At 33.1% G+C, this 14685-nt stretch overlaps 2 protein-coding genes and 1 pseudogene across 5 annotated transcripts; 2 read left to right on the forward strand and 1 right to left on the reverse strand.

The window, feature by feature from the left end:
- Positions 1-18: 18 nt before the first annotated feature.
- Positions 19-3309, forward strand: LOC143904870 (uncharacterized; annotated as a pseudogene).
- A 2884-nt stretch (positions 3310-6193) lies between these two features.
- LOC143904837 (uncharacterized) lies at positions 6194-8596 on the reverse strand. Of its 3 annotated transcripts, none has more exons than XM_077419799.1 (4): positions 8368-8596; positions 7568-7906; positions 7188-7366; positions 6194-6437 (listed from the first exon to the last, which is right to left on the reverse strand). In XM_077419799.1, the coding sequence occupies exons 1-4, from the start codon at positions 8443-8445 to the stop codon at positions 6344-6346; spliced, it is 690 nt and encodes a 229-aa protein (XP_077275925.1). In that variant the 5' UTR covers positions 8446-8596; the 3' UTR covers positions 6194-6343. The 3 variants fall into 3 exon arrangements, with proteins under 3 accessions (XP_077275925.1, XP_077275924.1, XP_077275926.1); XM_077419798.1 differs by having other exon boundaries at positions 6197-6437; positions 8308-8592; XM_077419800.1 differs by having other exon boundaries at positions 6396-6536; positions 8308-8590.
- A 745-nt stretch (positions 8597-9341) lies between these two features.
- Positions 9342-11222, forward strand: LOC143904838 (uncharacterized). Of its 2 annotated transcripts, XM_077419801.1 has the most exons (4): positions 9342-9645; positions 9768-9848; positions 10064-10424; positions 10824-11222. In XM_077419801.1, the coding sequence occupies exons 1-4, from the start codon at positions 9538-9540 to the stop codon at positions 11003-11005; spliced, it is 732 nt and encodes a 243-aa protein (XP_077275927.1). In that variant the 5' UTR covers positions 9342-9537; the 3' UTR covers positions 11006-11222. The 2 variants fall into 2 exon arrangements, with proteins under 2 accessions (XP_077275927.1, XP_077275928.1); XM_077419802.1 differs by lacking the exon at positions 9342-9645 and having other exon boundaries at positions 9824-9892.
- Positions 11223-14685: the final 3463 nt, after the last annotated feature.

Consider the following 14685-nt stretch of genomic DNA (forward strand, 5'->3'; position numbering starts at 1 on the left):
ATATATTTTAGTATGATATATATTAATCAGAATAGTTCGCATAAAATTCTTCGTAATACATGTTGTCCACGATTACCATGATTTTCAGGTACAGAGATACGGTAGTTGTAATACGATATAGTTAAAACGTCCAAGCATATAAAAGTATAGATAACTTGTCAAAAATTTAATTTATTCTTTTTTGAAATTATTGCAACTGTAACTAAATATATACGTATAATAATATTTATTCAACACACGATATCATTAATAGTTTCAAATAAGCATAAATAGATATAATTATGCAAAAATGATAAAATAAAATTTTTTATTATTTACATTCCAACCTGTTTGACATTTCATATAACTATACGTTAAACTGCTGTCTGACATTACATAAGCTTCAATACATCCATGCTGACAATTGAGTCATATATTCTTCGAAGTACGAGTCAGATTCTATTATATACTTACGATCACTAGCAGATCCTGACGCCGATATGGGGGGGGGGAGTTCGGCAAAATTATTTGGTTTAATATATTTCTTAGTATTACGTTCAGCTTTTACTCCAGGATCAACGACGAGGACGTGATAACACTACTAATCCCAATTTACTTTTTATAATTTTTTTTGTTTTTTTATTTTTTTTACACATATTTTACACTTTTTTATATATTTTTTAACTTTTTATTTTTTTACATTAATTTTCTTTACTTTTTTTCTTTATTATTTAAATGATTGCCCTCAAGTTGGTTTTAGCATTTTTATCTAAAACATCTCCAATAAAAACGGCGTTAAATCCGTATAAAGATTCATGAGCGCCAATTCATTTAAACGGTTCTCCGAAGTTGTGCATCGCAAATAGGTTTTCAAACATAATATTGAAAAAGATCTCTCATTTTCGTAAATTGACACGAGTAAAGTAGCGAAAATACGTAAAATAGTAACAATATTTTCGCAAATAACTGGATTATAGTTATTTAAGGCATCCTCTACATGTCTTAATGAGCGTTTTAACATTTCCACTTTTTATTGCCAGATCTCATTCACCAATCGTTCTATGTTGCGTTTCAAATCAGCTTCATATGTTTTATGCATATTTTCCAAAAGATGCAAATTATGCAAATTCCCACACAGCAAAATATATCTGAGATATAGCCAGATATCTTTATGCCTACAATTTTAAGTCAAATCTAAGATATCTTATTTTCAGATATTCACAGAATATCTACAGGACATCATTACTCGATATCACATTATATCTTTGAAAAAGACATCTCTAATAACATTTGCATTCAAATATATGGCCGATTCACAGTTAGCTCCCACACAGCAAAATATATCTCCAAGATATCTAAAAGATGTCTGAATGACGGAATATCTGATTGCGCAAAATATCATGAGAATATCTCAGACATCTCCAAGATTATAAAAAGCTATGATAATTTCATCTCCAGATATATCTGATTCTGCTGTTACGTCCTGCGAACTCCACGATTTCCCTTTTTCGCGGAAATTCCTATTAAACGTTTAAGATATTTCTTAAGGTAAGGATAAATAAACTGAGCACGGACGGTTATCGGCAAGTGAGCTTTGATTTCCTCACATTCCTTTTTTATGATCAAACTACCTATTTTCTTGGGCAACTAAAAGCAACCTGCTAGATGACGAATTACTGACAGACGGGGCATGCGTGACCAGATTCTCATCAACCTTGTCGGGCCCCTAACTATAAACCCGGCGACACGACGCGTCAAAGGGGCCTTAAGGGGGGAGTCTCGTGTAACCGATTCAAAAAATCAAAAAATTTTTTTTGCATTAATCAATAGTAGTACATTTAGAATAGTTATTTGTGCAACAAGTGCTGGAAGATAAAATTCACGGGTGCAAAGTTGACGCACGAGCCGAAGGCGAGTGCGGTCACCGCACCCGGGAATTTTCAACTTCACGCACGTGTTGCATACCCTATTTTATGTTGCAAGTGCGTGGAAAGTGGCCTATTACGCGCGTGTCGCGTGCGTAATGGGCCACTTTTTATGCACGTGTGACATAAAATATGTTCCTAAAGTTACATATCAAAATTCGAAATATTAACAGAGCTACAACCTTTTTACTGCACGCAGGTACGAGCGCGCGGTCAGAACGCGCGGTGAGCTCCGCCTTTTAACCTGTTGTACGGTCATATAATAAGGCAGATGTTTCGAGTCGAGTATTTGAGACAGTATTTGTATGTATATATTTTGGGTATGTTTATGTAAGTATAGCACAAAGAATATTTATAAGGACGGTTTTGCTTTTAACGACCAGTCGTGCTTTGAATTTCGGCACGTGCGGAAGTTTTCCAACGCAAAAATGTATCCAAAAGGAACAAAAAGAAGCAATACTCGTGCATCTAAGCCACCAAAAAGAAAATTCCAAAGAAATCAGTTTAACAATAAAGAAAGAGTTGCATTAGGAGAGAGTGCCACAGCTAGAAAATTATCAACTGCGGAAGGAGCTGACAGCTGGTGTAAGTGGCGCGTTGCTGAGACTATACAGACAAACACTTCGATCACCCGCCTGCGCTTCATCCGAATGTTCAAAAGCATTTACTACTAATTCATGAAGATCTGTCAAGGAAAGATTTGCTAGAAAGGTGTTTAGGCGGACACACACAAAATGCTAATGAGAGCTTTAATTCTACCGTTTGGCGTCTAGCTCCAAAGCACTTGAATTCAGGCATAAATATCATCAAGATCGCAGCCATTATAGCTTCTGGCGTTTTCAACGAAGGCTATTTTGCAATTTTAAAGTTAATAGAATTACTTGACATAAAAATTGGACAGCAATGCAAATTTTTTGCCTATACGTATGATGCCGAACAGGTGACGAGGCAGGAGCGTCGCAGTCTGAGCAGCACTAAGGAGGCTCGAATGGCTCGCAGACAAGAGCAAATTGAATTAAACGAATTCTATGAGGAGGCAGAGGATTTGCTGTATGGGCCTGGAATAGCAGACTAGCAAGAAACAGCTGAAAGTTTCCAAAAATTATAACTTTTCGATACCCAAAACTGGCGTGATAACTCAAAAACTATTCGCTCAATCGACTTGTTCCTTGTGCATACATGTAGATAAATGAATTCTCTCGTCGATGAACCTATATATATATATAAAATTTTAATAATATAATTAAATTAAACAATTTTTATTGCATAAACAAAACAAAAATTTGTTTGTCAAAATTGCTATTTTTTATTTAAAGTCCTGCCGTTTCCTCAATTTTGCACTTTTGCCTTCTTTTTTAGGTTCACCGAAGGTGTAATTTTATACAGAATAAGACAATTTTTTTTATTTTTGTTTCAGACGAGTACAACAGGCGCTATAACACCCGCCGATTGACAAACGCCGCGGCGAAGTACCGTGATAATTCCCAACATACCAATTATTTAAAAAAAAATTGTTTTTACTTTCTGACATGTATAATAAAATACCCTGAAAGTTTGAAAAAAATCCGTCGCATTGATTCTTCAAAAAAAATTCCAAAAGTTACCTTACTTTTTCATGTGTTACACGAGACTCTCCCCTTAATTCCAGACAGGGTCTGATGGGGATCTTTATTGCATCGCGCGACTATGCCAAAATTACTCGCGCAATGTTTCGACAAACAGAAACAAGGTCTAAAACGTGCTTTTAAAAATCTTGTAAGGGCATGTGGCGAAGGTTTCTGTTTGCAATAAGACTGCAATTAAGATTAGAAAGGTATGCATCGTCTGTCAACATTGGAACAGGATCGCGAGATAAATAAAGGACCCTAATAAAAAAGAAATCGGCGATAGTCGAAAAGAAATGAGTTACTGGAAGAAGCGATGGATTGTACCCCCAATAAGATAGTAGGGGCTTTACGAGAAGACTCACCAATGAACAGCCGGAAAAATCGATAACCGTCTCTAGCTTTCTAGGATAAACGAAAACTTAAGGATCTACCTCTTGGGTGAGAAACAACCCGCCTAATAAGAAATCCTTTAAACCAAAAATTAGAAACATCCCGCCAACCAGAAGTTCCCAAAACGAAAACCAGACACCTCCCACAACAAATTCACCCTTTCCATCCTTGGAACCTTCCTATATACACCTCGACATTGCGGCACTCCCTCTCAAAAGCTTTCGAGTCTCTTCAAGCCTTAGTCTTGTGTTTTAGTCTCGGCATTATAATCGTGATCTCTTCCGTCTTTGAGTCACGATTCCGCACTTAGAGTCAGTGTAAGAAATCCGACAGCACATCAGTCGCTCCGACTCATCCTCTAACCAAGGTCCATTCGGAAAGGAGTCCGCTCCTTTGTTTTGAAATTCATCAAGTAGTAAGTCCTATACATTGTAACTTTGCAGTTTCGCTGCACCGTTGCAGCGCCCCGCCGCCGTCACAAGGCGCGGGTTTCGCGACCTTTTTATGTCCGAGGACGGTTCAATGAATCGATGCGAGATCTCCACGGGGCATATTATAATCGCGTTGCGTTATTCTAATCCCTTTTATTTCTATTTTGTATCGATTACGCGGTGCCTCCTTGCTAAAAATTATCGCGTGAGAATACGTATGACAACACATATATGATCCTGCATGTGATCTCATATGAGAGTTCTGATTAATTCGCGCACAGCTTCGTGTATGCAATCTCACATGACATTTTGTGCCAAAATCTCATTTCAGCTTCATATGATATCTTTTACGAGACCTCATATATATATGACCCTCATATGAGATCTCTTATGTGATCTCATTAATCATTTTATATAAAAAAAAATTATTTTATACAATTAATAAAAACATTGCCAAGTGTAATTATATTAAATTAGAGAATACTTAAATTTTTTTAAAAAATTAATTTTTTATTAAAGAAAAAACATAAAAATTACAATTTATATTTAAATCCTTATAATATATAATACATTTCTTATAATATAATACAATATAATACCTAATAAGAAACAAAACCATTTTTAAAGTAGAAACTAGCCAGTGTAGTATAAAATAGGTAGAAAATTGCTAGTTTCCAGCGATAAAATGGCTATATTTGACCTCAAACTATTAAAAATGGTTTAATTTTTACAAGGAAAAGAAAATATAAAAAGAACTTAATAATGATAAATATTAGGCAACGTTGCTATATAACATTCTTCAAGTATTTCAATAAAAACACAAATTTGTGCAATTTGTTTAGTTTGTATAGTTTGTATATAGCTATGGTTTCATTTCCAATATTACGTACCATACTTAGAAAGTTACAGATTCTATTTGAAGTATTAACAATATTACAGAGTATGATTTCTTTATTATTTTCATCGTCAACTAAAAAATCAAGTATGCGAATAAAGGTATTATCAGTTAATATTGCAAAGCTGTTGTCAGAGCGCTTATTGTTTTGTTTCAATAACACAAGACAACCATCTATAATAGCTCTCTGATAAGCTAATGTACATTTTGCAGACATTCCAAAATTTTGTGCAATATTTTCATCTATAAATTTTTCACCTCCCAGGTAAGTTATGGATGATACTTTACAACTTTTCTTAATTCTTTTCACTGTTAGCTGTTCACAATAATTTATCACTAACGGAGATGCTTGTGGATATATGCGATGACGCAAAGTGTGTAAAGTTTGTTGCATATGGACATAACGAACAATCTGTAGATTTACACCTTTTGCACAATGGATAGCTTGCAGTATATCCTTATTCGCGGATTTGAATGGAAAAGTTGAATGAGACCAAAGTGGCCCCCAATTTAATACGCTTTCAGAAATGTGAATAATAAGCTGATGTATATTGAACGTCATAGCTTTCTTTGAAAATAATTCTTGTGTTAAAAATACGAACTTGTGTAAGTCTTCATCTGCTTTATTAAGTTCATCAAGGCTTATGTCACATTTCAAAAGCGTGTACAAGCTTTCAACAAATAAACTCCAGTACTTCACAAAGCGTTGCGGTAAAGCGTATCGAAATAAAGGCAAACTGTAATATAAAATAAAGTTCTCCCACTCTTTAGCTTTCCAGTCACTGATATCGGCAAAGGATCTACTTAATCGGCCTAGTTGGTGAGGAACCTTTACATTTAGTAAAATTTTATTTAGTTATTCTATTTTTGATGTTGGCAACGATTCTAAAAATTTATTTGTTATCTGTTTTCCAACACCAACAAGGCAGAAGGCAGCAGTGCATATAATCTGGAACGAATCCTTTACAAACATCAAAATAAGGTAAGTTTATGAGAGGAGAAATAGACTTTAATCCATATACATCGGCACATTTTTTATCATTAATTTTCATCATAAATTTTATCATATTCTTCATATTTCTCTCTTCTACAGTATGTTGAAGAATAGGATACCTATTACTTCCTTCGTACCACTCGCCTGGGTGTAAGCACCAGTTGCAACCGTACTTCCCATTGAATAATGTAACTCCTTGCATGGGAGCCCTTGCAACTGAATCCACACAACAAATTAGAGAGTATACTTTAATCAAACGTTCTTCATTGTTTATTCTACATGTTATGCCTTGATTTGCTAATTTAGTCATCATTTCTGTAAATGGATGTAAAAAAACGGTCATTTCGGGTTTATTTCGTCCGAACCATATACCACAGGTAATTATCCTATTCAATTTTGTTTGAATAAGTATTTCATTTAGCTGTAAATATATGGGCCAAATCGAGTAATTCGAACTCTCAAATCTCGGTGCCCCGTCGGTATTAAATATGGTTGTGACGTAATTATGTTTATCATTTTCAGGTAATTTTTTTATAAATGACTTGTACATATTTCCATCAAAAATGTTTCTTATTTTTCCATTGAATGTCCTTAATTTAATGACGTTGTCATAATATTCAGCGTTTTCTTCCAATAGAATTTTAATATTTTCCGTAGGATCAATCATTACAAAAATATTTGATGACGATGGATTTTCTAAATTAATGGATTCGGAACATACATCACAAATTACGCAAGATTCTACATCATTTATTTTGCCAATATATTTACAGCAGTTGGGACAAATTCCATGAAATTCTATCTTATCTTTTGGATTTAAAATATTATCGACTATCCATCGTGCATCGGGTAATATTAATCTTGAAAAGATAAGATTGATCTGTTGCAGCATACTTATAATTTCATTTAATGATAATTTATATTTTAAACTTAAACTGTATTCGATAATCATTAAAAATATTTCACCTCGTGATTTGTGTAGGTATTTCAATATCACTCAGAAAATCTTCATGTGACGTAAACTCTTGTAAAGTGCGTGTTCGACATATATCATGTTGATGGTCATTTTTGTCGTCTGTTAAATCATTAAATATAACCAATAAATCCGAATTCCATTCTGAAACTTGATCTCCTGTATAAATCATCTGCAATATTTAATGGAAAAGTTAATAAATTATTTCACAAATTATAATGTAAAACAACATTCACAAATAAATGTAATATATATTAAATTAAAATAAAATAAATAAATCTAACAATTATCACAGTTTAATAAAATACAAAACTGAAGGATAGTAAACACTTTATGAGTATTTATCGGCGACTATTTGGAACTGCAATATTACCTTGTTCTCAGGATCGCTGGCGACGTTTACATCATTCCCCTTTATATTTTCTATGTTTAACACGTCATCGAAATCAATTGCGTCCAGCTGTATATTATTTGTATCCTCTGTTATTAATTTTTCGCAAATTTTGAATGCTTCAGCTTCTATTGTTCCAGCACCTCTTTCCGTGCAAACATTTTGCGCTTCATTAACGTCGATTGAAGTATCCGCTATTTCATTAATGTTTTCCATAATAGCCTCTTGCATTGTAACAGTATTTTCATGTGATTTGTTAATGTTACCCATATCCATATTTTCAGCAACGTATTGAACATCCTCGATACTATCTTTACAAGTCTAAAAAATATAAGAATAGCGTATACATATATAAACACACTTACAGATCCAATCACATTATTATTAATAATTTTCATTATCAAATATTTATTGTAAGTTTATATTTTTAAAAAGTGATTAAAAGTGACTTGATTGTCTTACAATGTATGTCCAAATATTGCATAAATTGCATGCATAAATTATTTGAAATAAAAATTATTATCTATATATACATAAAACAAAGTCGGGTTAGTTACAGCACTTATAACTCAAGAACGGCTGGACAGATTTTAATGATCTATGATTTGTTGGATTCGTCTTCGCCCCGAATAGCAGAATAACTAAAAAAAAAAAAAAAAAAAAATACCGGGGCCGGGGCGAAGCCCGGCGGGGCATGCTAGTTTAAAATATAAGATACTTACAATTCTATTTGGCCGTACTTTAGGTTTAAAATTCAATCTTCTCATGATTCTGGGACTTACATCTTCAACTCTGCACGACCGCAAATAATATTTATAACTTCGTGGAAATCTTTTTGCCATTGTGCGATTTCTTTGCATAACAATACATCAAATTTGCATTATACACTTTTACCTTGGTTTTTTGTTTTAGTGTTCCATTTCTATTTGCTTCATTAGCAACTGTTGCAATGCATCACTGCGACGAATTTTCAAAAATTTGTAGCGTCCTTTATTTAATGAATCTTCTTTACCTTAAAAAAAAAAGTTTATGTTTACTACTAATTATTCCAAATACATTGTTATTAATTTCCTTACTTTGTTAAAGTATATCAAAAATATCTTTCTGAAATGTTCAAATTTTAAGTTGTATAATTACTTAACATATTCTATCAATAGTAAATAAATGCGAATACTTACTTCCAATACATAAGACTTCACCTGGTGATAAGGGGGAATTATGTTCATCATCATTACTGTGCCGTCATTACTGTGTTTATGTATTATATGGTTGGTTGGTACAGTTTCACGATCAAAATGTTCAATGTCACTAATAGGCACAATTAATACTTTTCTCCTTTCATCAGAATCAAGAGACACGGTAGTGTCTCGCGCCAAGTACACGCGGAGCGAGACCGACCGTGACTCTTTTACGCGACGCGACGGGTTGCGAGTACCCGAGATGTTGAGATCTCGATAACGAGTGAACAGATCAAGTTCTAAGTAGGCTTGATCGATAGCTTGGGGCCCAATTAGAGGGGGGTTTCTCTCATAATATTCCGCTACGTGCCCTACGAGCGGAGATATTGCGACGCAAAGTCCAAATGTAAAAATTTTTTATTAAGATACTTCCTCCTCCTCCTAACGCAGATGTCTTATATGATGACGTCATAATCAGAAACGTCACTTTCACTTTTTCGACACTGGCGGCGCAGGTATCGCCAGTTTCGATATCGCGCGCGTATTTCGAAATTAGGTCGATAGACTTAGGATTTTCACGTGAAACTTTTCACTTTTCATTTTTCACTTTTCACTTTTCATTTTTCACTCATCCAGATTTCTCGTGAAACTTTTCACGTATAGCGATCATGTAATGTAGCTTGGATGCGTGGAAAGTGAAATCAGTACAGCACTGCATATACGACAAACCGCAAAATAATATAACCTATAACTTGACAGACAAAAATATGAAACATGAATGTGACTATGAAACAAAAGGAAATGTTGTTAAATTATTTAAAACGCAATCCCGAATTAGTGACGGGAAGAATAGACAGAAAAACCGAGAGTCGATTACATTTGGTAAATTAAAAGTATTATTACATGTGTGTGTGTGTGTGTGTGTGTGTGTGTGTGTGTGTGTGTGTGTGTGTGTATTATTGAAAATGTTAAATAAATAATTATTTTTTACAAAATATTTTTAGGCTAAATTGTGGGATGAAATTGCACAAGGCATCAATACAATTCTTGAAGGTCCTCAAAAAAGTGGTAAAGAATGGGCAAAGGTTATATAATTTTATTTTTATTATTTAGTTTTATAATATTAAAGGTGATTTTTAACGTGCTTCTAGTATAAGCAACCAAAGTGTACCAAATTGCACCAATACCAATAGCAACTACTGATGGCAACTTTAATATATGTACCAAATAATTGCCAAAAATTGTCTTAAATAATACATTTATTTATTATTAACTATAAAAAAATTTTGTTAATATATAGACATGGAAAGACATAAAGAGTTATATATTGAAAAAAGAAGCAAAAAGACGCAGTTATGTGCAAGGGACTGGTGGTGGTCCGCCTTTAAAAATAGCTTTTTCAAACTTTGAAGAGGAAGTTTTGGAATTGTTGACACCAGAGGCAGCTGGTATGGAAAACATTCCAGAAGGTGGAATTAACATGGAAGAAAATCCTATTTTAGAACAAACAATACAAGATGCGGAAAATACTGAAACAATAGAACAAGACGTGCACATGATAACTGAGGAAGATAATGGAAATATAGAAAATGCTGAAAATATACCACCACATATAGAGAAACGAAGAAAAGTTAATACAAAAATAAAGAATACAACAGGAGGTAACTTATGTAATAAAAATAATCTTACATATTAATATATGCAAAATTACTAATACATCTAAGGACCAGTTTTATCAACGTCGGTTAACTGTAACCTTCGGTTAAACTTACTCTTCGCGTCTATTTCTAATATCCATTTCTATCAACGCAGGTTAATTTTAATCTTGGTTTAACCTACCTGTCATCTTTTCCTAGTTTTAAAAGTTAGAAAAAGATAGAAAGTAAGTTAAACCGAGATTAAAGTTATTTTACATTGGTAAAAATCGGCATAAGGGAACAGTTAGAAAAAGATAAAGAGTGAGTTTAACCGAAGGTTACAGTTAATCAACGTTGGTGTAATTGGCCCTGATACATCTTAATAATAAATTTTTTCATAGAATATTTACTTTAAAATTATAGGAAACTCAATGCAAAAAATATCATATAACATGTTAGAACTACAAGAAGTAAAAGTAAAACTAAAAAAAAAGGAAGTAAAACTTAAGAAAAAGGCATTAAAAGTGCAAAAGAATATTTTATCCGAACTAATAGAGATAAAAGCAGCTTTAAAATCATGGGCTGCAACTGAGACTATAATATGAAAAATAGATTCCAAAATATTAATACAAATAAGAACTTAATTGACATTAAATATTTTTTTGCATAGTTTAGTTTACACAGTTTAAACACGTTCATATAGTTTATGCACGAAAAAATATTAATTTTATATTTGATTTTCTTTATTTTATAATTTTTATTTTATTTTGTTTGTTTGAGTTACGTGATACATAAATAAAACTGTGATACTTCTTTCTGTAATACATGAGTATTTCTTTATGTGTAATACATAAAATATAAAATAAAATTAAGTTTTTTATGCAAAATATCTTTGAATTATTGTTTCTCGCACTATATTTCCTCTTACACGCATATTTCCATAGATATTGTCTTCTACTTCAATATCATCCTCTTCAATCTGTTCTCTATATATTTCACCATCTGCAATGTTATAATGTTTGGCAATATTATGCACTACACAAGCCGCATTTACTATAAGTGCTGAAATAAAGATAATAAATTTCTACAGTAATTTTAAACATATTTTTTATATATCTATATAAAATACAAATTACATTACCTGCAAATTCTGGAGAATAATGTAAACCTCTTTCTTTACGTAAGCATCTCCAACGCCCTTTCAATACTCCTATTGTTCTCTCCACGCAACATCGTGCTGTAGCATGAGCATCTGTGTATAACGCACCTGGAGACCTTGGTGGTTGATTTAATTTTGGAGTCATTAAATATGGTAACAATGGATAGCCAGAATCTCCTAAAACAGAAAGCATAAGTTCAAAAATTAAAAATACTAACATCAATTTTAGTAAAATATAAAGTTCAGATTTATAGAAAATTATTTAAAACATATATATATATATATATATATATTATAAGAGCCTCACCTAACAACCATAAATTTCTTCTTCCATTTTCATACTGGTTTAACATGTGTCTTGATAACCGAGACGAACTCCATACTCTGGCATCGTGTGTCCGACCTCCATGATTCGCCACTACTGCTAATATTCTGCCATTATAATCACTAACCTAAAGTATAACATAAAGTATAACTTAATAAGAAATGCTTTTAATATTTATATTTATATCTCAAGTAAAGAATATCGGGTTTTGCTCTGTCCTCTATTACATATGAGATATACAAATCTTTCCAATTATCAAATTACATTGTTACGGCCCTGTATGTTATGCTACGATGAAATGCTGCTCGTTGTAGTAGAGAGAAAGATCACCTCTCCTATTACAAATAATCTACTATTAAATTTTTACTTACTATCATGACATTTAACGAATGGTATAATTTTCTATTTATATATAAATGTTCTCTTCTTTTAACAGGTGGCCAAATTGCTATGTGTGTTCCATCAACGGCTCCTATTACACCTGGGAAATTGGTATTAATCCAGAATCTGAAATATGATTGTGTATCTTAATGTTTTGTAATATGAAAAATTTCTTAAGTTGCAAATGTTCTTATATTTTAATAAAAATTGGATAAAAGGAATCAAAAAACTATTTTTTAATGTTTTACAACTGGAGAAAATAATAGTTTAATTGACTCACTGTTGCTGGATTATCTCAATCTCATTAGCTTGCACAGGAAATTTGATCCATTGTGGTATAATGACATTTATTGCATTTATAATTTCATGTATTGCACCACTAATAGATGCCTGGCACATACAGCTTAGAAAATCTTGTCCAACTCTTCTTTGATAGGACCTTGAACAAAAAATTTAACGTTGCTAGAACCTTTACAATTAAAAAAACAATAATTAAGATATATTTACAATAGCTTACATATAACTATTATAATTTGCAACATGTGAGCAGTATATTTTGATATAATACATATTTATCTTTAACTTGATCATTATTTTACCTTTAATTCCAATGGAATCGCTGTTGGTCTTACAGCTTCTTGCACATAAGGTTGTATGTTTATGCATAATGCCAACACAGCATCTTTTGAAAGCCTGTGCATTAAATATTTTTAATATATATATTTATATTCACAATATATTTACACTGTTACATAAAATAAAATAAACAAGATATATAATAAATAAGATACAATAAATTCAAAGTTCTACGTATAAAAATTATTTTTACTTTAAAATATATAAATTATTATATTTATGTAATTTATCTTTATACTTTTCTTCATGTTTTTATTTTTAATATTTAATCTTGTTAAAGTATTTTTTTACCTACCGATATAAAGAAAGAAATTGTGATTCTGGAATTTCAAAAGGGTTAACTGCATCTGCTCGCAGTTGTCTTCTCTGTATTCTTAATAAATTCTTTTCTTCCTCATTAGCCATTTGCAAAACCCACCATACTGCAGCCATATTATAATTATGCATAAAAATATTATTAAAACGATATAACTATACTATTATAATTGTATGTTGATGAATGCTAACAAGAATGTATATATATACATATGTACCGTACCACATTTATTCTTATTCCGAAGTACATTTATTAATTCCCTAGATTTCCGCCTTTCCGCCACCAAGTTTCATGGCGAAAAAGTTCACGAGAAAAGTTTCATATTTCCGCGGTTGGGAGAGGTACATGATCGCGCGAAATCATAGAGTTCACGTGAAACTTTTCACTTTTCACGTTTCCACCCTAGGGGAAAAGTACATGATCGCTGCCAGAGGAAGAAGATTTCTATTTAGGTAAATTAGGTAATAATATATATTTTGAGTCAACGAAAAAGAAGGTTCTCTACGCTTGGCAGAAAGTGCCGCTAGGGAATTTTTAAGTCGATTCTTATGAATCAAGCTTGATAGTCAACGGAAAAGAAGGTTCTCTACAATCTCTACGCTTGGCAGAAAATGCCGCTAGGGAATTTTTAAGTCGATTCTTATGAATCAAGCTTGAATTCGATGTCTAGGTATCCCAGGTTGCTGATGACGAGATCCAAATAGTGCGCTTCATAGTTTTTGGTGTCCAGGTGTAATAATACGTTGAATTCGATGTCTACGTGTCCCAGGTTGCCGATGACGAGGTCCTCATAGTGCGCTCCGTAGTTTTCTGTGTCTACGTGTATTAATACCTTGAATTCGATGTCCACGTGTCCCAGGTTGCCGATAACGGGATCCAGATAGTGCGCTTCATAGTTTTCAGTGTCCATGTGTAATCGTACGTTGAATTCGATGTCTAGGTGTCCCAGGTTGCCGATGACGAGGTCCACATAGTGCGCTCCGTAGTTTTCGGTGTCTACGTGTATTAAGACCTTGAATTCGATGTCCACGTGTCCCAGGTTGCCGATGACGGGATCCAGATAATGCGCTTCATAGTTTTCGGTGTCCAGGTGTAATCGTACGTTGAATTTGATGTCTAGGTATCCCAGGTTGCCGATGACGAGATCCACATAGTGCGCTTCGTAGTTTTCGGTGTCCAGGTGTAATAATACGTTGAATGCGATGTCTAGGTGTCCCAGGTTGCCGATGACGATGTCTAGATATTGAGTTCCGTAGTTTTCGGTGTTTACGTGTATTAATACCTTGAATTCAATGTTTAGGTATCCTAGGTTGCCGATGACGAGGTCCACATAGTGCGCTCCGTAGTTTTCGGTGTCTACGTGTATTAATACCTTGAAATTGATGTCTAGGTGTCCCAGGTTGCTGATGACGAGGTCCAGATATCGCGCTCCGTAGTTTTCGGTGTCTAGGTGTAATAATACCTCGAA

This window comes from Temnothorax americanus, unplaced genomic scaffold, assembly GCF_048541705.1.
Source record: "Temnothorax americanus isolate GAGA-0224 unplaced genomic scaffold, ASM4854170v1 Scaffold59, whole genome shotgun sequence".
Classification (NCBI taxonomy): Eukaryota; Metazoa; Arthropoda; class Insecta; order Hymenoptera; family Formicidae; genus Temnothorax; species Temnothorax americanus.